This window comes from Salvelinus fontinalis, chromosome 3 (genome assembly GCF_029448725.1).
Source record: "Salvelinus fontinalis isolate EN_2023a chromosome 3, ASM2944872v1, whole genome shotgun sequence".
Lineage (NCBI taxonomy): Eukaryota > Metazoa > Chordata > Actinopteri > Salmoniformes > Salmonidae > Salvelinus > Salvelinus fontinalis.
In genome coordinates, this window is record NC_074667.1 from 25,975,554 (window position 1) to 25,998,496 (window position 22,943).

Below are 22,943 nucleotides of genomic sequence, written 5' to 3' on the forward strand. Positions count from 1 at the left end.
CTAAACGCAGCATAAGTTGGAACAATAGTTCTCCAGAATGATGGTCTCACCCCTGGTCTCAAGGCCATGTCTAGCCCTAACCCATGTCTACCCCGAGTGGGACCTATACAAAGTGCCTGTTTTTGCTCCTGCCCTGCAGCAGTGGACCCACCAGGACAGCAGGTGTCAGTGTAGAGGTACTCCAGGAAGAAGAGGAAGGTGTCAGAGGAGACTCCGTGGATGGGCACCACCCGACTCCGTGCCTCCGCGTACTTCCCGCTGAACATGGCCGCCATGACATCGCAGCGAGCCACCAGGACCGCCCGGTGAGCTGGTAACACACTCCCTGAAACACAGTCTGTTTTAAAATATAAACTGGGTGGTTCGAGCCCTGAATGCTGATTGGCTGACAGCAGGGTATATCAGACTGTATACCAAAGGTATGACAAAAATGTATTTTTACTGATCTAATTACGTTGGTAACCAGTTTATAATAGCAATAAGGCACCTTGGGGGTTTGTGGTATATGGCCAATATACCACGGCTACGGGCTGTGTCCAGGCACTCCGCGATGCGTTGTGCCCAAGAACAGACCTTAGCCATGGTATATTGGCCATACACCACACCCCCCCGGGCCTTATTGCTTGAATGTAGTCCCTATTTTACCAGGTTACTTTGCTGAGAACACATTCTCCTTTATACATTCTCATTGCCAGCAAGGCCTTGGGGAAAAGTTGAGGAGGAGTGGGGTTGAATGATGGTTCAGGTGAAGACAGAGAGCTTTCGGTAACGTGTTGCTAATCACACTCTGACATACCTCTATTGTAAGGTTTTTAGTCTCTTCACGATACAGTGGAGGATAATAGCTAAAGCTATTCTCTGTATTTTGTCATTTTCTTGAAAGAAACAGACAAGCCTCTACAGCTTCACATCAGCCAATCACGTCTACCGAATGATCTGCTCATGTACTGTCTCGGTGCGAGGCTTAATCTAAAACTGTCATAGTTATGAATTGATGCCTTTCCGAACGGGTCGTTTAAATTAACCCAGAGCTTATGACAGCTATAAAGCATGACATAATGGTTGTCTTGAAGTCTGACAGGCATTGTGTCACTCTTATGACAGCCCTCTATAGTTGGGTGCTGCGCAGGTGAAGAACATGCTGCAAAGTGGATACATTTTGAAGTGTCGGGCATATTTAAAAATATATATTTCATTACATGGGTTATTGTAGATTGCTTATGAACTTGGAGCTTGGCATCACCCTGCGAGAGAGTTTGTCATAAAAACGATGTACTGTTGCTGCAGCAAAGTCATTTGTAAAATTGTGAACATAATGTAACATCTGTAAACATAATATTAGGGTGTCTGTAGTATTACTAAGCTCTTATAAACAAAACAGAAGAATTGTACAAAATCTGGCATGAATGTCTAAAGCACTGCGACTATTGTATATCAAGTGTTCGTCATACAAATATGTTTATGGCATTTTTTCTCTGGTGCTATAATGAAATGGACTGACTACCTGGGGGCCCTCAGTGAGGAAATCAGTTAATCATGTGTAATAAAAAAAAGTTGACTTTGTGTGTGTGTACTTGCCTTGCACCATGAAGATGACATCAGAGTAGAGAGGAGAGTTGAAGAGGTTGACCAGAGACTGAGGACCAAGCTGGGCGGGCCGAGCGTTAGGCGTATCCCTGGAGCCCTACACACACAGGCACACACAGCGTGGGTTATGTCTGAGGATTCCACCACTGTTGGTATTTACTACCATGAGTGCCATTCATTCTGAGCTTCCATCTCCACCACCCACCCGTGGCATAGAAATAGCCTGTCTACAAGCCTGCCTCGGCAGTGGCCAACTCCACTGTCCCTGCCCTCCCTGCCAAGACCGCCTCAATGGAGCTGGCTGCTGAAACAGACTGGCAGGCAGGCTCGCTTCCAGAGCAGTCTGCATATCAAACCCATTGGCTTCATTATGCTGCAGTGATATAACATCGCTCGCATTGTGCCAGAGCCTGCTGGTTTAGAGTACACAAATCATTGACTTTCAACTGCTTAGTCAAGCCTGTAGATGGATTGGAACCAAACGTATGACTTGTATTGAGAAATGATACTTGTAAAAGATGAGTGCCAAAGTGACACTTCACTTCTGATGGAATTGAAATAGAAGGAACTCAAGCCTGGTCACCAGATTGAATTATGAACCTGCATGTCACATGTCTCCTGATGTTAAGGTGGCCCACATCCCATTCCCTTTGCTCAATCTGAGAGTAAACATTATCCCAATTCAATCAATTAGTGCACTGCTAGTACACTGCTTTTGATCAGAGCCACATGTATTGTGTTATATGGGGGAATAGGGTATCACAGGGTGTTTTTTTGCGTGTGCGAGTCCATGTAAACCGTGGGTCACCTTGTCTCTGCCCAGGAAGGAGCGGATGCGGTCCATGAGTTGAGCCACAGCCAGAGAGTTCTTCAGCTTCTCCCCCACGGCCTCCTGGAGGTGCTCCCACTCCCACGCCCCTGGGTCACACCAGAACCACAGGCACACAAATAACATATATATCACAGCAACAGACAGACTCATATTCAATATATAAACACTCATACTGTATACAGTGCCTTCGGCAAGTACTCAGACACCTTTTTTCCCACATTCTGTTACGTTACAGCCTTATTCTAAAATGGAATAAATACATTTCTCACACCAATCTACACACAATACTCCATATTGACAAAGCAAAAAAAACAGCATTTTAGAAATTTTTGCATTTATTAAAAAATAAAAATAAACACATACTTTATTTACATAAGTATTCAGACCATTTGCTATGAGACTCAAAAGTGAGCACAGGTGCATCCTGTTTCCATTGAATATCCTTGTTTTTTCTACAACTTGATTGGAGTCCACCTATGGTAAATTAAATTGATTGGACATGATTTGGAAAAGCACACACATGTCTATATAAGGTCCCACAGTTGACGGTACATGTCAGAGCAAAAACCAAGCCATGAGGTCAAAGGAATTGTCCGTAGAGCTCCGAGACAGGATTGTGTCGAGGCATAGATCTGGGGGAGGGTACCAAAAAATGTCTGCAGCATTCAAGGTCCCCGAGAACACAGTAGCCTCCATCATTCTTAAATGGAAGAAGTTTGGAACCACCAAGACTCTTCCTAGAGCTGGCTGCCTGGCCAAACTGAGCAATCGGGAGAGAAGGGGCTTGGTCAGGGAGGTGATCAAGTACCCGATGGTCACTCTGACAGAGCTCCAGAGTTCCTCTGTGTAGATGGGAGAACCTTCCAGAAGGACATCCATCTCTGCAGCACCCCACCAATCAGGCCTTTATGGTAGAGTGGCCAGGCAGAAGCCACTCCTCAGTAAAAGGCACATGACAGCCCGCTTGGAGTTTGCCAAAAGGCACCTAAAGGACACTTAAGTCTGATGAAACCAACATTAAATTATTTGGCCTGAATGGCAAGTCTGGAGGAAACTGATACATACGGTGAACCATGGTGGTGGCAGCATCATGCTGTGGGGATATTTTTCAGCGGCAGGGACTGGGAGACTAGTTAGGATCGAGGGAAAGATGAACGGAGCAAAGTACAGAGATCCTTGATGAAAACCTGCTCCGTAGTGCTCAGGACCTCAAACTGGGGCGAATATTCACCGTCCAACAAGACAATGATCCTAAGCACACAGCCAAGACAACACAGGAGTGGCTTCGGGACAAGTCTCTGAATGTCCTTGAACGGCCCAGCCAGAGCCCGGACATGAACCCGATCGAACATCTCTGGAGAGACCTGAACATAGCTGTGCAGCGACGCTCCCCATCCAACCTGACAGAGCTTGAGAGGATTTGCAGAGAAGAATGGGAGAAACTTCCCAAATACTGGTGTGCCAAGCTCGTAGCATCATACCCAAGAATACTCGAGGCTGTAATCGCTGCCAAAGGTGCTTCAACAAAGTACTGAGTATTGGGTCTGAATACTTATGTAAATGTGATTTCAGTTTTTTTTATTTTATACATTTGCAAAAATGTCTAAACCTGTTTTTGCTTTGTCATTATAGGGTATTGTGTGTATATTGATGAGGACAACAAAACGATTTAAATGTCGAAAAAGTCAAGGGGTCTGAATACTTTCCGAATGCACTGTATATCATAGAAACACTATAATACTCATATATACACTGCTCAAAAAAATAAAGGGAACACTTAAACAACACAATGTAACTCCAAGTCAATCACACTTCTGTGAAATCAAACTGTCCAATTAGGAAGCAACACTGATTGACAATAAATTTCACATGCTGTTGTGCAAATGGAATAGACAACAGGTGGAAATTATAGGCAATTAGCAAGACACCCCCAATAAAGGAGTGGTTTTGCAGGTGGTGACCACAGACCACTTCTCAGTTCCTATGCTTCCTGGCTGATGTTTTGGTCACTTTTGAATGCTGGCGGTGCTTTCACTCTAGTGGTAGCATGAGACGGAGTCTACAACCCACACAAGTGGCTCAGGTAGTGCAGCTCATCCAGGATGGCACATCAATGCGAGCTGTGGCAAGAAGGTTTGCTGTGTCTGTCAGCGTAGTGTCCAGAGCATGGAGACGCTACCAGGAGACAGGCCAGTACATCAAGAGACGTGGAGGAGGCCGTAGGAGGGCAACAACCCAGCAGCAGGACCGTTACCTCCGCCTTTGTGCAAGAAGGAGCAGGAGGAGCACTGCCAGAGCCTTGCAAAATGACCTCCAGCAGGCCACAAATGTGCATGTGTATGCTCAAACGGTCAGAAACAGACTCCATGAGGGTGGTATGAGGGCCCGACGTCCACAGGTGGGGGTTGTGCTTACAGCCCAACACCATGCAGGACGTTTGGCATTTGCCAGAGAACACCAAGATTGGCAAATTCGCCACTGGCGCCCTGTGCTCTTCACAGATGAAAGCAGGTTCACACTGAGCACGTGACAGACGTGACAGAGTATGGAGACGCCGTGGAGAACGTTCTGCTGCCTGCAACATCCTCCAGCATGACCGGTTTGGCGGTGGGTCAGTCATGGTGTGGGGTGGCATTTCTTTGGGGGGCCGCACAGCCCTCCATGGGCTCGCCAGAGGTAGCCTGACTGCCATTAGGTACCGAGATGAGATCCTCAGACCCCTTGTGAGACCATATGCTGGTGTGGTTGGCCCTGGGTTCCTCCTAATGCAAGACAATGCTAGACCTCATGTGGCTGGAGTGTGTCAGCAGTTCCTGCAAGAGGAAGGCATTGATGATATGGACTGGCCCGCCCATTCCCCAGACCTGAATCCAATTGAGCACATCTGGGACATCATGTCTCGCTCCATCCACCAACGCCACGTTGCACCACAGACTGTCCAGGAGTTGGCGGATGCTTTAGTCCAGGTCTGGGAGGAGATCCCTCAGGAGACCACCCGCCACCTCATCAGGAGCATGCCCAGGCGTTGTAGGGAGGTCATACAGGCACGTGGAGGCCACACACACTACTGAGCCTCATTTTGACTTGTTTTAAGAGCATTACATCAAAGTTGGATCAGCCTGTAGTGTGGTTTTCCACTTTAATTTTGAGTGTGACTCCAAATCCAGACCTCCATGGGTTGATAAATTTGATTTCCATTGATCATTTTTGTGTGATTTTGTTGTCAGCACATTCAACTATGTAAAGAAAAAAGTATTTAATAGGAATATTTCTTTCATTCAGATCTAGGATGTGCTATTTTAGTGTTCCCTTTATTTTTTTGAGTAGTGTATATCCTGTCTAGGACTAGCGGCACCCCCCCCCCCCCCCCCCCACATTCCACTGAAAAGGCAGAGCCGCGAAATTCAAAAAATATATATTTTTAAAATATTTAACTTTCACACATTAAAGTCCAATACAGCTAATGAAAGACACAGATCGTGTGAATCCAGCCAACATGTCCGATTTTTAAAATGTTTTACAGGGAAGACACAATATGTAAAGATGTAAATCTATTAGCTAAACACATTAGCATAAGACACCATCTTTTATTTGTCCACCAACACCAGTAGCTATCACCAATTCGGCTAAACTAAGATATTGATAGCCACTAACCAAGAAAAAAACTCATCAGATGACAGTCTGATAACATATTTATGGTATAGGATAGGTTTTGTTAGAAAAATTTGCATATTTCAGGTAGATGTCATAGTTTACAATTGCACCCACCGTCACAAATGGACTAGAATAAATATATAGAGCAACGTGTTTACCTAACTACTAATCATCAAACATTTCGTAAAAATACACAGCATACACTAATCGAAAGACACAGATCCTGTGAATACAGACAATATTTCAGATTTTCTAAGTGTCTTACAGCGAAAACACAATAAATCGTTATATTAGCATACCACATATGCAAACGTTACCAGAGCATTGATTCTAGCCAAAGAGAGCGATAACGTAAACATCGCCAAAATATATTAATTTTTTCACTAACCTTCTCGGAATTCTTCAGATGACACTCCTGTAACATCACATTACAACATACATATACAGTTTGTTCGAAAATGTGCATATTTAGCCACCAAAATCATGGTTAGACAATGACAAAAGTTGCCCAGCTGGTCAGGCAATGTCGTGCGCCATATTAGACAGTGATCTAGTCGTATACATAAATACTCATAAACGTGACTAAAAAATATAGGGTGGACAGCAATTGATAGACAATTTAATTCTTAATACAATCGCTGATTTACATTTTTTTAATTATCCTTACTTTTCAATACAGTTTGCGCCAAGCGAAGCTACGTCTAGCAAGATGGCGTCATAAGCGATTAACATTTCTCGACAGAAACACGATTTATCATAATAAATTGTTCCTACTTTGAGCTGTTCTTCCATCAGAATCTTGGGCAAAGAATCCTTACTTGGGTCTAATCGTCTTTTGGTCGAAAGCTGTCCTCTTGCCATGTAGAAATGCCCATTGCGTTCGGCATGAACTGGAACCGTGCCCAGAGATTCACAGTGTCTCAGAAATAAATGTCCCAAAATCGCACTAAACGGATATAAATTGCTATAAAACGCTTTAAATTAACTACCTTATGATGTTTTTAACTCCTATAACGAGTAGAAACATGACCGGAGAAATATAACTGGCTTCACTAGTGCTTGGAAAAAGTGCAGGTCGGTGTCCTCCGCGCGCCTGACGCACCTGGAAAAGAGTTCCTACCTACACGTGTTTTTGTTTTATAGGGGCTGTGATTGGGCAATCGATACCATTCAAATCGTCATCACATAAAGGCATCCAGGGGAAGACGTAAGCAGTGTCTGTATACTCATAGCAATAACAGTGGCCTTTTAACTGACTCCAAATCAGGGGCCAAAATGTGTGAAATCTGACTCCATGTCAGGGAAATTGCTGTAGAATGAGTTCTGTTCCACTCAGAGACAAAATTTCAACGGCTATAGAAACTAGAGACTGTTTTCTATCCAATAATAATAATAATATGCATATTGTACGATCAAGAATTTAGTAGGAAGCCGTTTAAAAAATTACACGATTTACATAAATAGTGACAACAGCACCCCCTAGCCTCAACAGGATATATACACACACACACTACCAGTCAAACGTTTTAGAACACCTACTCATTCTTTCTTTTTACTATTTTCTACATTGTAGAATAATAGTGAAGAAATCAAAACTATGACATAACACATATGGAATCATGTAGTAACCAAAAAAGTGTTAAACAAATCAAAATATATTTTATATTTGAGGTTCTTCAAATGGCCACCCTTTGCCTTGATGACAGCTTTACACACTCTTGGCATTCTCTCAACCAGCTTCATAAGGTAGTCACCTGGAATGCATTTCAATTATCAGGTGTGCCTTCTTAAAAGTAATTTTGAATAAGTTCTTCATGTTCCTTTTGTTTTTCGTCTAATTTATGTTGTATCTCTGTAGTATCGTTTTTATTGCTATCTACCTGTACTATTAGTTCATGTATTTCTCTTGTTAGTCTTGTCTTTTTAGACAGAAACTGCTTTTTTATTGATGAATATTGAATTGAATGACCTCTGAAGGTACATTTTAATTTTTTTATATAAATTTTATCCCATTTTCTCCCCAATTTTTGTGGTATCCAATCGCTAGTAATTACTATCTTGTCTCATCGCTACAACTCCCGTACGGGCTCGGGAGAGACGAAGGTCGAATGCCATGCGTCCTCCGAAGCACAACCCAACCAAGCCGCACTGCTTCTTAACACAGCGCGCCTCCAACCCGGAAGCCAGCCGCACCAATGTGTCGGAGGAAACACCGTGTACCTGGCCCCCTTGGTTAGCGCGCACTGTGCCCGGCCCGCCACAGGAGTCGCTGGAGCATGATGAGACAAGGATATCCCTAAAGGCCAAACCCTCCCTAACCCGGACGACGCTATGCCAATTGTGCATCGCCCCACGGACCTCCCGGTCGCGGCCGGGTGCGACAGAGCCTGGGCGCGAACCCAGAGACTCTGGTGGAGCAGCTAGCACTGCGATGCAGTGCCCTAGACCACTGCGCCCCCCGGGAGGCCCCGAAGGTACATTTTAAAGGTATCCCAAACAATAAGTGGATTTGCTGTTCCTATATTATACTGGAGAAAAAATCATTATTTTGTCTTAGTTAAAAATAAGGTGTCCTCCAGTAAACTTTGATTAAATTTCCAATATCCCCGTCCACGTGGAAATTCTATAAGGGTTATGTGAAGGCCAATAAGATGATCCTCCGATAGCATTCTGTCTCCTATTAAACCTTTTTTAACCTTTGATGCAAGAGAGAAAGAGACAAAGTAGTCAAGACGACTAGCTCTCCTCCATGTATATCTCACTAGGTCGGGTTTTTAGTCTCCAAATATCCACTATTTCTAACGTGTCCATAATATTTGTGATTTCCTTAAGGGCACGGTGATGATAGTTTGTAGAGTGATTTCCTTTACGGTCCATTGAGGTACTTAACACTGTGTTATAGTCTCCTACCATAATGATTTGATCATGTTTTCAATAAATCGGTATGAATATTTTCAAAGAAGTATGGATCATCCTGATTTGGACCATATAGATTAATGAGCCAAATCTCTTTTTCATCCACTTTCATATTAAAAAAGATCCACCTTCCTTGCGAATAATTTCTAACTATTTGCACATTCAGATCTAAATTTTTGTTAATCACACCTTTTGAGTTCCTTTGTCCATGACAGAACATTTTTTCACCACCCCATTCCTTTTTCCACACAACTTCATCTAAGGATGTAGAGTGAGTTTCCTGTAAACAGTATATGTTATATTCCTTTTCTTTTAGCCACGTTAAGACTGATCTTTTTTTTTATCTGCTAAACCGTTACCATTATAACTGGCTATACTTACTTCACCCCTTACCATAACTAGATACTATTCTCAGTCTGTCACGATCGTGTTGACATGAATGAGAGGACCAAGGCGCAACATGATATGAATACATCTTCTTTATTTACAACGACGAAGATGAACACGAAACACTTATTCAAACTAACAAAACAACAAACGATCGTGAAACTTCAAACGCAAGTGCACACACAAACTACTTACGTCGACATATACATATACAATGACCCACAAACAGCTAAAGCCTATGGCAGCCTTAAATATGGTTCCCAATTAGAGACAACCGAAACCAGCTGTCTCTAATTGAGAACCCATTCAGGCAACCATAGACTTTCCTAGAAAACTACACACCCATAGACACAGCTAGATACATACACTCAACACAAACCCATACACTACCACCAACACCACCTCTACCATATAAATACCCCCAAACACATACATACCCCATGTCACACCCTGACCTAACTAAAATAATAAAGAAAACAAATAATACTAAGGCCAGGGCGTGACACAGTCTAAATTGATTAGTGCTTGTAAAGTTACTGCCATCAGAGGTATTATGATGGTCAAAACTAGAGCTTTCAAATGTCTGATATTTAAAATTTAAGAAATAGGTTCTAGCGGTTTTGTTTTAATCATGTTCAGCTGCGCACTCCGATGACGTGTGATGACAATGAGGGAGTTAATTTGTGGAATTTATTTCCTTCTTAATGCGTTTGAGAAAGACCAGCTCAAATAAGCAAAGAGAAACAACAGTTCATCATTATTTTAAGACATGAAGGTCAGTCAATGCGGAATATTTCAATACTTTTTTTTACGTTTCTTCAAGTGCAGTCGCAAAAACCATCAAGCGCTATGATGAAACTGGCTCTCATGAGGACCACCACAGGAATGGAAGACCCAGAGTTACCTCTGCTGCAGAGGATACATTTATTAGAGTTACCAGCCTCAGAAATTGCAGCCCAAATAAATGCTTCACAGACATCAAGTAACAGACACATCTCAACATCAACTGTTCAGAGGAGACTGTGTGAATCAGGCCTTCATGGTCGAATTTCTGCAAAAGAAACTACTAAAGGACACCAATAAGAATAAGAGACTTGATTGGGCCAAGAAACGCAAGCAATTGACATTAGACCGGTGGAAATGTGTCTTTTGGTCTGGAGTCCAAATTGGAGATTTGTGTAGTTGAACGGATGATCTCTGCATGTGTTTTTCCCACTGTAAAGCATGGAGGTGTTATGGATGGTGTGAGGGTGCTTTGCTGGTGACACTATCTGTGATTTATTTAAAATTCAAGGCACACTTAACCAGCATAGCTACCACAGCATTCCTCAGCGATACGCCATCCCATCTGGTTTGGGCTTAGTGGGACTATCATTTATTTTTCAACAGATCAATGACCCAACACACCTCCAGGCTGTGTAAGAGCTATTTTACCAAGAAGGAGAGTGATGGAGTGCTGCATCAGATGACCTGGTCTCCACAATCCCTCGACCTCAACCAAATTCAGATGGTTTGGGAGTCGGACCGCAGAGTGAAGGAAATGCAGCCAACAAGTGCAAGGCATATGTGGGAACTCCTTCAAGACTGTTGGAAAATCATTCCAGGTGAAGCTGGTTGAGAGAATGCCAACAGTGTGCAAAGCTGTCATCAAGGCAAAGGGTGGCTATTTGAAGAATCTCAAATATAAAATATATTTTGATTTGTGTAACACTTTTTTGGTTACTACATGATTCCATATGTGTTATTTCATAGTTTTGATGTCTTCACTATTATTCTACAATGTAGAAAATAGTAAAAATAAAGAAAAACCCTTTTGAATGAGTAGTTGTTCTAAAACTTTTGACCGGTAGTGTATATATAGATGCGGCAAAGAGGTCAATGGAATGCAGACCATTAGGGAAATAAATTGTTGCCTATTCAAAAAATCTGATCTAACAAAGTGGATATTCCTCAAATCCGTCATGATGTCAGTGTTCTAACAAGCCCACAATGTGGTTACTAAAATCTGATTTGGAAATATTTGTCCTTTTGCTAAATGCTAACTCCAGTTCATGTAAGCTGGTAGCATGGCTAGCCATATAGAAATTGGAAGTGGTAGTTGGAGTCTTTTGTAAGTGTAATGCAGTTGACTGGTAACAATGACACCCAAAATAGTGTGAATACACATAAACATTAGCCTTAATGCTAATTTTGCTGGGAAGCAATAAGGAGATTCAGAATCTTTCCCACGGAAGGACGCGATAGAGGTGTTTCCATTGATTTGTCCGAGTTCGATTGATCTTTTTAACGCATGTACAGTGGCAAGACAAAGTATGTGAACCCTTTGGAATTACCTGGATTTCTGCATGAATTGGTCATAAAATTTGATCTGATCTTCATCTAAGTCACAACAATAGACAAACACAGTCTGCTTAAACTAATAACACAAACAATTATGTTTTCTTGTCTTTATTGAACACACCGTGTAAACATTCACAGTGCAGGGTGGGGAAAGTATGTGAACCCTTGGATTTAATAACTGGTTGACTCTCCTTTGGCAGCAATAACCTCAACTAAACATTTTCTGTAGTTGCGGATCAGACCTGCACAACGATCAGGCGGAATTTTGGACCGTTCCTCTTTACAAAACTGTTTTAGTTCAGCAATATTCTTGGGATGTCTGGTGTGAACCGCTCTCGAGGTCATGTCACAGCATCTCAATCATGTTGAGGTCCAGAAGGCGCATTTTCTTCTGTTGAAGCCATTCTGTTGTTGATTTACTTCTCTGTTTTGGGTCGTTGTCCTGTTGCATCACCCAACTTCTGTTGAGCTTCAATTGGCGGACAGATAGCCTTACATTCTCCTGCAAAATGTCTTGATAAACTCGGGAATTCATTTTTCTGTAGATGATGATAGCAAGCTGTCCAGGTCCTGAGGCAGCAAAGCAGCCCCAAATCATGATGCTCCCTCCACCATACTTTTCAGTTGGGATGAGGTTTTGATGTTGATGTGCTGTGCCTTTTTTTCTCCACACATAGTGTTGTGTGTTCCTTTCAAACAACTCAACTTTAGCTTAATCTGTCCACAGAATATTTTGCCAGTAGCGCTGTGGAACATCCTGGTTCTCTTTTGCGAACTTCAGACGCGCAGCAATGTTTTTTTTTGACAGCAGTGGCTTCTTCCCTGGTGTCCTCCAATGAACACTATTCTTGTTTAGTGTTTTACGTGTTGTAGACTCGTCAAAAGAGATGTTAGCATGTTCCAGAGATTTCTATAAGTCTTTAGCTGACACTAGGATTCTTCTTAACTTCATTGAGCATTCTGCGTTGTGCTCTTGCAGTCATCTTTACAGGACGGCCACTCCTAGGGAGAGTAGCAACAGTGCTGAATTTTCTCCATTTATAGACAATGTTTTTTTTTATTATTGTTTATTTTTTTATATATCCCATTTTCTCCCCAATTTTCATGGTATCCAATCGCTAGTAATACTATCTTGTCTCATCGCTACAACTCCCGTACGTGCTCGGGAGAGACGAAGGTCGAAAGCCATGCGTCCTCCGAAGCACAACCCAACCAAGCCGCACTGCTTCTTAACACAGCGCGCCTCCAACCCGGAAGCCAGCCGCACCAATGTGTCGGAGGAAACACCGTGTACCTGGCCCCCTTGGTTAGCGCGCACTGCGCCCGGCCCGCCCCAGGAGTCGCTGGAGCGCGATGAGACAAGGATATCCCTACCGGCCAAACCCTCCCTAACCCGGACGACGCTATGCCAATTGTGCATCGCCCCACGGCGCGAACCCAGAGACTCTGGTGGTGCAGCTAGCACTGCGATGCAGTGCCCTAGACCACTGCGCCACCCGGGAGGCCCATTTATAGACAATTTGTCTTACCGTGGACTGATGAACATCAAGGCTTTTGTCAAGGTAACCCTTTCCAGCTTTATGCAAGTCAATAATTCTTAATCTTAGGTCTTCTGAGATCTCTTTTGTTCAAGGCATGGTTCACATCAGGCAATGCTTCTTGTGAATAGCAAACTCACATTTTGTGAGTGTTTTTTATAGGGCAGCTCTAACCAACCATCTCCAATCTCATCTCATTGATTGGACTCCTGGGTAGCTGACTCCTGACTCCAATTAGCTTTTGGAGAAGTCATTAGCCTAGGGGTTCACATACTTTTCCTAACCTACACTGTGAATGTTTAAATTATGCATTCAATATAGACAAGAAAAATACTTTGTGTGTTATTAGTTTAAGCACACTGTGTTTGTCTATTGTTGTGACTTAGATGAAGATCAGGTCAAATGTTATGACCAATTTATACAGGGCCATGGAAAACTTCAATCAGTGTAGTTAAAGCGGAAGAGACAGGTTAAAGAAGGATTTTTAAGTCTTGAAACAATTGAGACATGGATTGTGCATGTGTGCCATTCAGAGGGTGAATGGGCAAGACAAAATATTTAAGTGCCTTCAAACGGGGTATAGTACTAGGTGCCAGGCGCACCGGTTTGTGTCAAGAACTGCAATACTGCTGGGTTTTTAACGCTCAACAGTTTTCCGTGTGTCTCATGAATGGTCCACTACCCAAAGAACATCCAGTCAACTTGACAACTGTGAGAAGCATTGGAGTCAACATGGGCCAGCATCCCTGTGGAACGCTTTCGACACCTTGTCGAGTCCATGGCCCGAAGAATTGGGGGGAAGGGTGTAACTCAATATTAGGAAGGTGTTCCAAATGTTTGGTATACTCAGTGTATAAACACTCATGCATACCATAGAAACACTATAATATTCATACCACGGAAACAGATATACTCATATATACCCTGGACACAGACTCACATAAACCCTAATACTAATATGTAGGCTACCACAGAAACACTAATACTAATATATATGCTACCACATAAATCTGCATGAAGAAAATATGCTCATTTTCCCACCAGTGGTGTGTTTTCACCAACTGACTTGTTTACGGATAAAAATCAGTGTGCGATGACGTAGTGCAGACAAAATGTACTTTTTCACTTACATTTTCATCTACTAAATACAAATCTAAATTTCCATCGCATTTTCAACTCTACCGATAGTTTTGTCACAAAAACTGTTGCATTAAACTGTTGAGTTAAGCATATGGGCCTATTCCAGGCTTGACACATGCATTCTAGACAACAGCTCGTAGATACAGTGCGGGTAGGCTGTGCGGGTAGTCTAAATGATGAGATTATTATGGATAAGAGCGAGAATATTTATTTGTCAAACGGCAGTCACGCTTCGATCATCATGTCACCAGAATGAAATTGTACCGAAGCTTCCATCACTCGCATAAAAACTGTGGATGGAAACATGGTTATTGACTCAAATATAAACAACTTTGTGTACTCTCTCTCATATAATATTGTAGGAACACCAATGCAAATACAAAAAGATCCACAGAGTCGCATATGAGTCACGCTCATAACTACATCACAGTGGCCTACTTTTCAGGAAGTACCCGTGAGAAAGAAAAAACATTGATCGTGAGTTAGTATCCCAAGGAAAAGGCAGAAAATTCGTTCAATTAGCATATTCCTTGAAATCATCAAACAACAGTCCTTCAGGCAGCCTTGAAGTTTGAAGGGGTGGGTGGAGTATTCCTTCATATACGAAGGCAAACAGACCATTGCAGCGGAGGTGAGGTGAGTTATAGGGGTATTAGCTCATCACTTTTTATGGAGGTACTTTAGCTGATACAAGGATTAATTTAAACACCCAGCGCAGGGTAATATCCCACAAACACCTCATTCAGGAGATTAATTCCAAGCTGTGACATAAAGCTTTCTCGCTGAAAATCAACTGCTGAAATTTCCTCCAAGACAACGGTAGGTCGACCCAAGGAAAAGGTTAATTGGTTAGTTTGGTTCACAATGCAGGGTAAATGGAGGGTAAAATCATCTTAATTAAACACTGATGATCTTTATGTCGTACCATGACTAAGCACAGCCAACACATACACACAATGAAGACTATGGATAGAGTCATAGCAGTATGTTTCATACAGTGATGGGAAATTATCCACTGCAAATGATTGCACCCACCAAAGCAGACATTAGCTCACTTAGCTAAAGCCTCGCTCTCTAGTGCTGATCCACATGCTTAAAGCACTTGGCACTTAAACTAACTTTGAAATTTAAGCTTGTTTCAAAACAACAGCACTTAAACCAGTAGTTTACCTCGGTAGAGGAACATGAGTGTCTCCCATAGACACAGGCACAGCAGTGGGTCCTTCACCACCAGGCGCGATAGCCGTCCGGCCAGATGCCCGTCGGGCCGCGACCCGTCCTCCATGCCCAGGCCCCCATCCCAGGTGGAGAGCAGCGATGGGGGGCCTCCATCCCCCCGGCAGGCGCAGCGCGATATGGGCCTCTCCCTGGCCTTAGGGCCCAGCAGCAGCTGTCTGAAATAGGGACTGACAGCACATAGCACAGCGGCGTGCCCCCAGCCCAGTTCCTTGCCAGAGTCCCCGGAGTAGAAGGCGACGTCGGCGAACTGGCCGCCACGCTCCAGCAGCCACTGTAGGTCCTTAGAGAAGCTGGACTCCTCCACTCGGATGGGGGGAAGACGCGCTGAAGGGATGGAGTGAGAGATGGGTTCAGGAAAGGGGGAGTCGTGGGAGAAAAGGGAAGAGAGGAGATGAGATGTTGGAATGACAAAGAGGAGAGTAAAAGCACAGAGGGAAAATGGGAGGAGTAAGTGTCAACATCGTTATGTATGTGGCTCCGATGGAATAAAAATGGGGGAGGTTAGAGAGAGAGAGATCAAGAGAAAGAAACAGAGACAGAAAAATAAGGGAGGGGAGAAGGTTGGAAAGAATAAAGGATTGATGAGAAAAAAAGAGGGAGAACAAAAAGATGATCAGACAGTTAGCTTAGGGAGTTGGGTGTGGGAACGAGGGATGAGGGAAAAGCAGAGAGTATTAAGTAGAAGGTAAACAGAGCGAGAGAGTGTGAAGGTATGTAAATCACTGTTCTATTATAAACCTATTTATGCTTAATCCATGCTGTACCCCTGTGCACCTCATCACTTTTTTATGGCCACTCTGTTTTAGTCTGGTATACAGGCAAGGCTGTCCAGGAATCAATGCACTTCATATTTCATGGACTGTGCACTATAAAGAGAGAAAGTTAAGTAGTTGGACGAGCACCAGCCAAGCCAGCCCACCCACGCACCCACTTTGGCAGTGTTGCTCTTACCTGTCAATCACCAGGTCAAAGTTCATCAGACATAGCGGCTACATGGCAAGGCTGCTATATTCAGTATGTTAACTGTAGCTTAGCCGTGTGTTCGTATTTTTATTTGAGATTTTTTTGTTGTAATTTCTGCCCCCTTTTTTCTCCCCAATTTCGGTATTACGATCTTATTTCATCGCTGCAACTCCCCAACGGGCTCAGTAGAGGCGAAGGTCGAGTCATGCGTCCTCCGAAACATGACCCGCCAAGCCGCATCTCTTGACACCCACTCGCTTAAACCGGAAGCCAGCTGCACCAATGTGTTGGAGGAAACACCATTCAACTGACGACCGAAGTCAGCCTGCAGGCGCCCGGCCCGTCACAAGGAGTCGCTAGAGCGCGATGAGCTAAGTAAAGCCCCCCCGGCCAACCCTCCCCTAACCTGGACGACGCTGGGCCAATTGTGCACCCCCCTATGGGACTCCCGGTCACAGCTGGCTTAGCCGTGTGTTCGATTTCTGTGTCCATGAACACAGATAGGTGTAAAATTTGTAATAACACATTCACAAGAATAAATAATAAAATAATGAACACTATAGGGTGAAGGGCTGACTAACAGATGATTCGAAACTTTGATAAAGCAATGAAAGTCTATATTCTATATTTAGTAAAGGAAGAAAATTGTCCACTAACTGTTTGCTACACCAAAATGTGATCTTCTATTGAAGTGACAACGTTTCAACAATGTTTCAACCAACATGATATGATCTTCGTCACTTGAGTATTGTAGTACTATCACTAAGCTTCACTAACTGTTCTTTAGGAGCAGCAAACGGTGAGTCTGTATTCATTTTCATTGCTGTATTTTGTCCAGCTCCTGTGGCATGTTTGGATGTGTGCAATTACTCTCTTTTCATAATTCAAAATTAAGCCCATGAGCCCAAAATAGCCCTGGCGTTCTGATCTCAGATCTCACAGACTTTGGATCCATGCAATAATAAATCCCCAAAAGTAATGAATCTACTATATTGGAGCAATTGTGGAAGAAATATTAACACTATTCCACTAATCTGTGTCTGCTATCGATTTAGTTAAAACTTAAACTGTGAATTTGGTTGGTTATTAAAGAGTCACATACAGTTGGCTGATTTAAAAATGTTAAATACAATTTAAGTTAACAATAATATCTAGTAGCATGTTAACAACAACAGCAGCATGCAAAGACACATATAAATTATTTAAAGGGGCTTCTCATCTTGCATTGCCAGTCTCTAACCTGGCTGTTCCAGATGAGGGGGGTGGGGCTCATTCAGCTTGTTGCCCCGCCTCTTCTCCGGCCTCTCTTTGGCCTTCTGCTTCAAACACTGAATCATGAAGTACTCCAGCTGAATACATACACAAACACATGCTTGTTAGAATAAACCCACACACACCAATAAAACATTTTAATCACATAGCAGCCAGTCCCCATTCTTATCTTCACTAGTACAATGGCCAATAACATAATACTTTGCCATCTGCATCATCGATGATGATTGATAACATAGAACACACCAATCATAAATCACACCATCAAACAATATAATCAGTTAATAACTGGCTGATGCCAACACTCACCACGCTGCCAAAGTAGCGACCCACAAAGACATGGTTCAGGGAGGGCAGCTCCAGGTAAGTGGCCCCCAGGTCCCTAGAGAGCTGCAGGCCCTCACTATGGGGGACACAGCTGCTCCAGTCTGATGCACACAGGGGGCACGTGCAGGGGGGGCCCTCATCTGGACAGTGAGGGGACAGGGAAGAGGTGAGTGATACAGGACAACATTTACCTCCTCTAAGCGTACACCCGCAAAAAATAGGTATTACCCACACAACTTCCAGCAGAACATATCAAGATGCTCTTTTATCCATCAAAGATATAACCACATACTGAAATTCAGACAGATTTACAATGCATGCACAGAGGCACACTGTGCATGCGCATACTGTAGCCTACACGCAGAGACACAGTCAGAGTGCGAGAATATGGAGAGAAAATTACAGGGAAATGGAGGGAGGAGTAAAGAGGTACAGAAACAGCATAAAAGCAGAGAAGGAGCCAGAGAGAGAGACAGAACGAGTGTGGCGGTCTGCTCAGTGCCAAATGCAAGGGATAAATCACTCTGCTAATAAAACTACAGGCATAGGGTGAAAGCCAGACACTGTCTGTGGTGTGTGTGTGTGCGTGTGTGTGAACAGTATGTGACGTGTCCTGCAATGATTCTGCCCTAGGTGGTCTCCTAAACCAAGGCAACAGGAAACACAGCTGTCATTCTCCACATTCATTAGGGGATAGTTTTAGCATAGACAATAAAGCAGTGACAAAAAAGACACAAAAACATAGTGTCAGGTCCACCACTATCACACAAGGCCCCTCTCTCACCACCAAAGAGTTATCAAATACTATTATCATCTTGCAATGAAGCTCTGGCAAGATCTAAAAGCATCTCACTGAGCTAAAAAGTAACCCATCACGAATGTCCTGGATTTGTTTACACAGCTGAAATGAAAAGGACTTATGGTCACGCATATAGACATTAAAGTGGGCTTGATGGTTAATACTTTGCTAGTTTAATACCACCGACCTGGGCAATGCTACATGTCACACTGTACCACTCAAAATGTACTGTGGTTCTACTTTTGTGTGTGTGTGTTACTTTTGTGTGTGTGTTACTTTTGTGTGTGTGTGTGTGTGTGTGTGTGTCAGGCTTTGGACTGACTTTGCCTACTTCTTTCTTGCACCAAATTATGCTTGGTTTGTTTGTTGTTTTAGCCACAAAGACATTACTTAGAGACAAAATCCTGGGGCCTGTTTGAGATTGAATCATAAGATGAGCATCATGCTCTTAACTGAGAGGACAGGGAAAAAACAAATCCACTCCTTCGGCAGTTTTCCCTGCTCCTAGAGTATGTAACGTAGCAATCGTTTGGTAAGCCATATTTGTAAAATGTGTAAATATAAAGATCAATTAATTAAGACTATTTCAAAAGACTCAAAATTCTGTGATTTTTGGATGATATTAGTTTGGGTTTATTGGATCGTAAAAACAGAGTTATGTCACATGTCATAAACATGGTTGGATGTCATAACCTTTTATGAATGGTGTGAGAGGCCACATAACCAATCATTGTCAGTATTTTTATACTCTTAAGTGCTATGAGGCAACCACTGACTGCAACGGAATGTAAGACTGCCTAGCAAAACTTCTACCACTTGACTCATGATGCAAAATATCATCCTTATTTAACAAGGCGGGTCCATTAAGATTTGTATTTTATTTAAGATGGTGACCTGGCATGTGGTAAGTGCATGGTAATACAGCACAAGAAGACACAACACGTCCCAACAGGAAAAAATGGTGTTGTGGTCAAGGATAGACCAATGGGATCTCACCGTTTAGGCGGGCGCCCACAGCAACCAAAATGACGGGCACGCCCCAGTGACGTAGCAGGGGGCGGAGTCTAGGGGCATATCCGTTGCGCACCTGCTGGAACGCCAGTTTGTCGTTGATCGAGTACTTGATGACCAGGATGTCAGCCTGTTCTAGAACGCTCCGCACACTGGCCCAGTCACTGTCCAACAGATCCTGTCCACACACAGAGTACATACACACATTTTAAATACTTTCTTTGAATCCACAAATCACATTACGGTCGAGGATTCAAACATTTTACAGGACACAGATATATTTTTCTCAAAACTGCTAGGCTGCCCATGACAGCTGACACAGAGCAGTATTTTGCTAGCTGCTTTGCCTTTGTCCTATGCAGTCCTGCAATCTGAAGGCCACGTACGGTCATGCCCGAGACCCCTAAATATCTGCACTACAAGTTGCATTGATAACCAAGGCTGTTTAAGTGTGACATAAGGGGCTGGTGTTTTTAGTATTAAAGAAAACAGATAAACATCCAACCAAAATCTTACAAGATAATGTTTGTGAATTTGCACTGTCTGTCACACACACACATCTTGAATGCATCAACATTATAGGGCCCGTTTCCCAGATCCAGTTTAAGCCCCCCCCCCCCCCCCCCCTAAAAATAACGGTTAATTGCGACTTGTAATCAGTCTCCATCAGACCTGAGAAGAAGTGGTTAGATTTGTTCCACTGACCTTGCTGAAAACAATTTCGGAATTCAAAATGTGTGTGCATCTCAAGAGCGCCCCTCACACTCAAGGAAGCCAGGTAAACAAACACAAACAGTGGCTGGCAGAGTGACTCACTCACTCCTTTATAATGACAATATTCTTCTGACCATACAAATGCATTTTTCCCTGCCTGCTTATTGGACTGGCTGGGCCCCTGATAACCTACATCTGTCTCCACTAATGAAATTCATTCTGAAAGGGAAAATATTAGCCACTGTTGGCTGAAGACAAAGCATCAGGAAAGTAGACGAACAGTGAAATGCTTACTTTCGGGCCCTTCCCAACAATGCAGTGAGATTTTGAAATATTTTGAAATAATATAAAAATAATCACCCACCCCAACATTTCCAGAGCCAAAACACACACACACTTACCCAGCTAGGGCAGTCCTGCACCACCACAGTGACGTCTCCAAAAACGTGGGACGTGTACTCCATGAAGGCCGGGTTGGACAGGCTGCTCTCCTCAGGCCCTCCGGCCATGGCGCCGTGGCCCAAATAACTCCACAGCAGGCCCCCCTGGAGCTGGCCCTGACCCATGGCCTCTTCTCCTGGCCCCACTCCCCCGGGGCACTCACTGCCCAGCGCAACAATATGAATGGACCTGTAAGCAAAGCACACCAGATGGGGGGACACAGTCAGGGTCAGACCCATTAGGAACCAGACAAGCAGAGATGGGCTGGCAGATAGGGTGTGCTGCCTGGTACACTATGGGGGTAGATAGGGTGAATATGATGTGTCTCTCAAATGCAGTGTGGGATGCAGCAAAGAAGGGAATTAGGGGGGGGTCAGGTGAACGTGTCTCTAATACTGCGCCTGTGAGAGATGCAGCAAGGAGGGAATTAAGAAAAGCCTTTTCCTCTTATTATACATGTCTATCACGGAGACATTGCATCAGGTTGTGTCATTGAGCCATTGAGCGAATGACACCGACAGGCGTTGCTCTGTCGGATTTGTTTAGATAAAAAAAACAATTGATAATTGAATTATTATTTTTGCAATTATCCTATTCATAACCCATTATTGGCAAAAACATGCGTGGTACAAGCACACAGTAGAAACGCGGGAGGAAAGTAGGCTACCCTTGTCTTTTGTATCAATTCACGAGGTGCAGACAGCAACTTACATGGTCACCACGGGTTTCTGCTGGTCAATGCCCTGAACACGTTCTCCCACCGTGCGTTTTCACATGGGTCCGCAGTGAGAGGCTTTTCCGCAATGAGTCCGGAGTATGGGGACGTTAATCCCTCATATCCGTGACTCGCTTCCCGCGACCGCGGTTGGAGAGTTTCACAATCCGGTCTATTTCCTTCTCGTTGTTCATTCATAAAGCAAAACCTCTTACAGTTTACGGTAATGTAAAGGAATGTAAACACTACTGGTTGGATCCAGCCGGCGCCGTGGACTACCACTGCGCTAAAAAATAAACAAGTTGTCAATGGCTAAAAAATATAAAAAAATAACGACGCGGAGAAACCAGCACCTCATAATCCTGGCACTCATGCCACCGCTTTATCCAATGAAAATTGACGTCGCTGTATAAAACAAAGTCCACTAGGCAGAGGAAGAAAAGTGGGGAGGTAATGTACGGAGAGAGCGAGAGAGACTGGGATAGAGCAACAGACCGTGCTGATGGAGAGTGGACGCGCCTGACTCAGCAGCAAACAATACACGCGCGCACGCACGCCAACAGCAGCACACATCTACATCCACAAATGACGCGCAGCACAAATTGCTATTGTTATGTCCTTACCTCATTAGGCGAACCTCTCCACACACCCACTGTGTTTCTCCAGACTGTAAAACAAAAAATCTCGCCCGTTGGTTAACCTAATCTTATTTATTCTCATTATTCCAGCTCCCATTAATAATTAATGCAAGGGATTGAGTTTCCCAACATGGTCTTAGATTAGCATTATTCAGTGGCTGTGAACACAAATAAATTCCAATAAAATGTAATTAGGCGGGATAATCTTTAAAACATGGAACATCGAGAAAGTGACAAACACTGCTCTATTCTCACTGTAGGCTATTTGACCGCTCCAACATTGTGTCTCTCAGGATCATGTATAACGAATAAGGCTAATTTACTCTCCCAATGTTTGGAATTGACTCGCAATACTTTATGTTTATGGCATGATTGCTAATAGGGCCTATACACCAAGACACCATATGCACACCAAGACATGCTGCCCTAC

General features: G+C 43.5%; 1 protein-coding gene across 2 annotated transcripts in view; it reads right to left on the reverse strand.

The window, feature by feature from the left end:
- The window catches only part of LOC129841896 (rho-related BTB domain-containing protein 3-like), a 34,501-nt gene extending 12,100 nt beyond the window's left edge, over positions 1 to 22,401 (reverse strand). Inside the window, exons 1-9 of one of the 2 annotated variants that reach the window (XM_055910254.1) lie at positions 21,872 to 22,395; positions 21,121 to 21,349; positions 19,991 to 20,183; positions 18,178 to 18,335; positions 17,837 to 17,945; positions 15,565 to 15,957; positions 2,396 to 2,505; positions 1,579 to 1,684; positions 152 to 325 (exon numbers count right to left, since the gene is read on the reverse strand). In XM_055910254.1, the coding sequence (XP_055766229.1) occupies positions 152 to 325; positions 1,579 to 1,684; positions 2,396 to 2,505; positions 15,565 to 15,957; positions 17,837 to 17,945; positions 18,178 to 18,335; positions 19,991 to 20,183; positions 21,121 to 21,349; positions 21,872 to 21,873 (1,474 nt within the window). In that variant the 5' untranslated portion in view covers positions 21,874 to 22,395. Of the gene's footprint in view, positions 1 to 151; positions 326 to 1,578; positions 1,685 to 2,395; positions 2,506 to 15,564; positions 15,958 to 17,836; positions 17,946 to 18,177; positions 18,336 to 19,990; positions 20,184 to 21,120; positions 21,350 to 21,871 lie in introns of both variants that reach the window. The other variant, XM_055910246.1, reaches the window with a different exon arrangement.
- Positions 22,402 to 22,943: the final 542 nt, after the last annotated feature.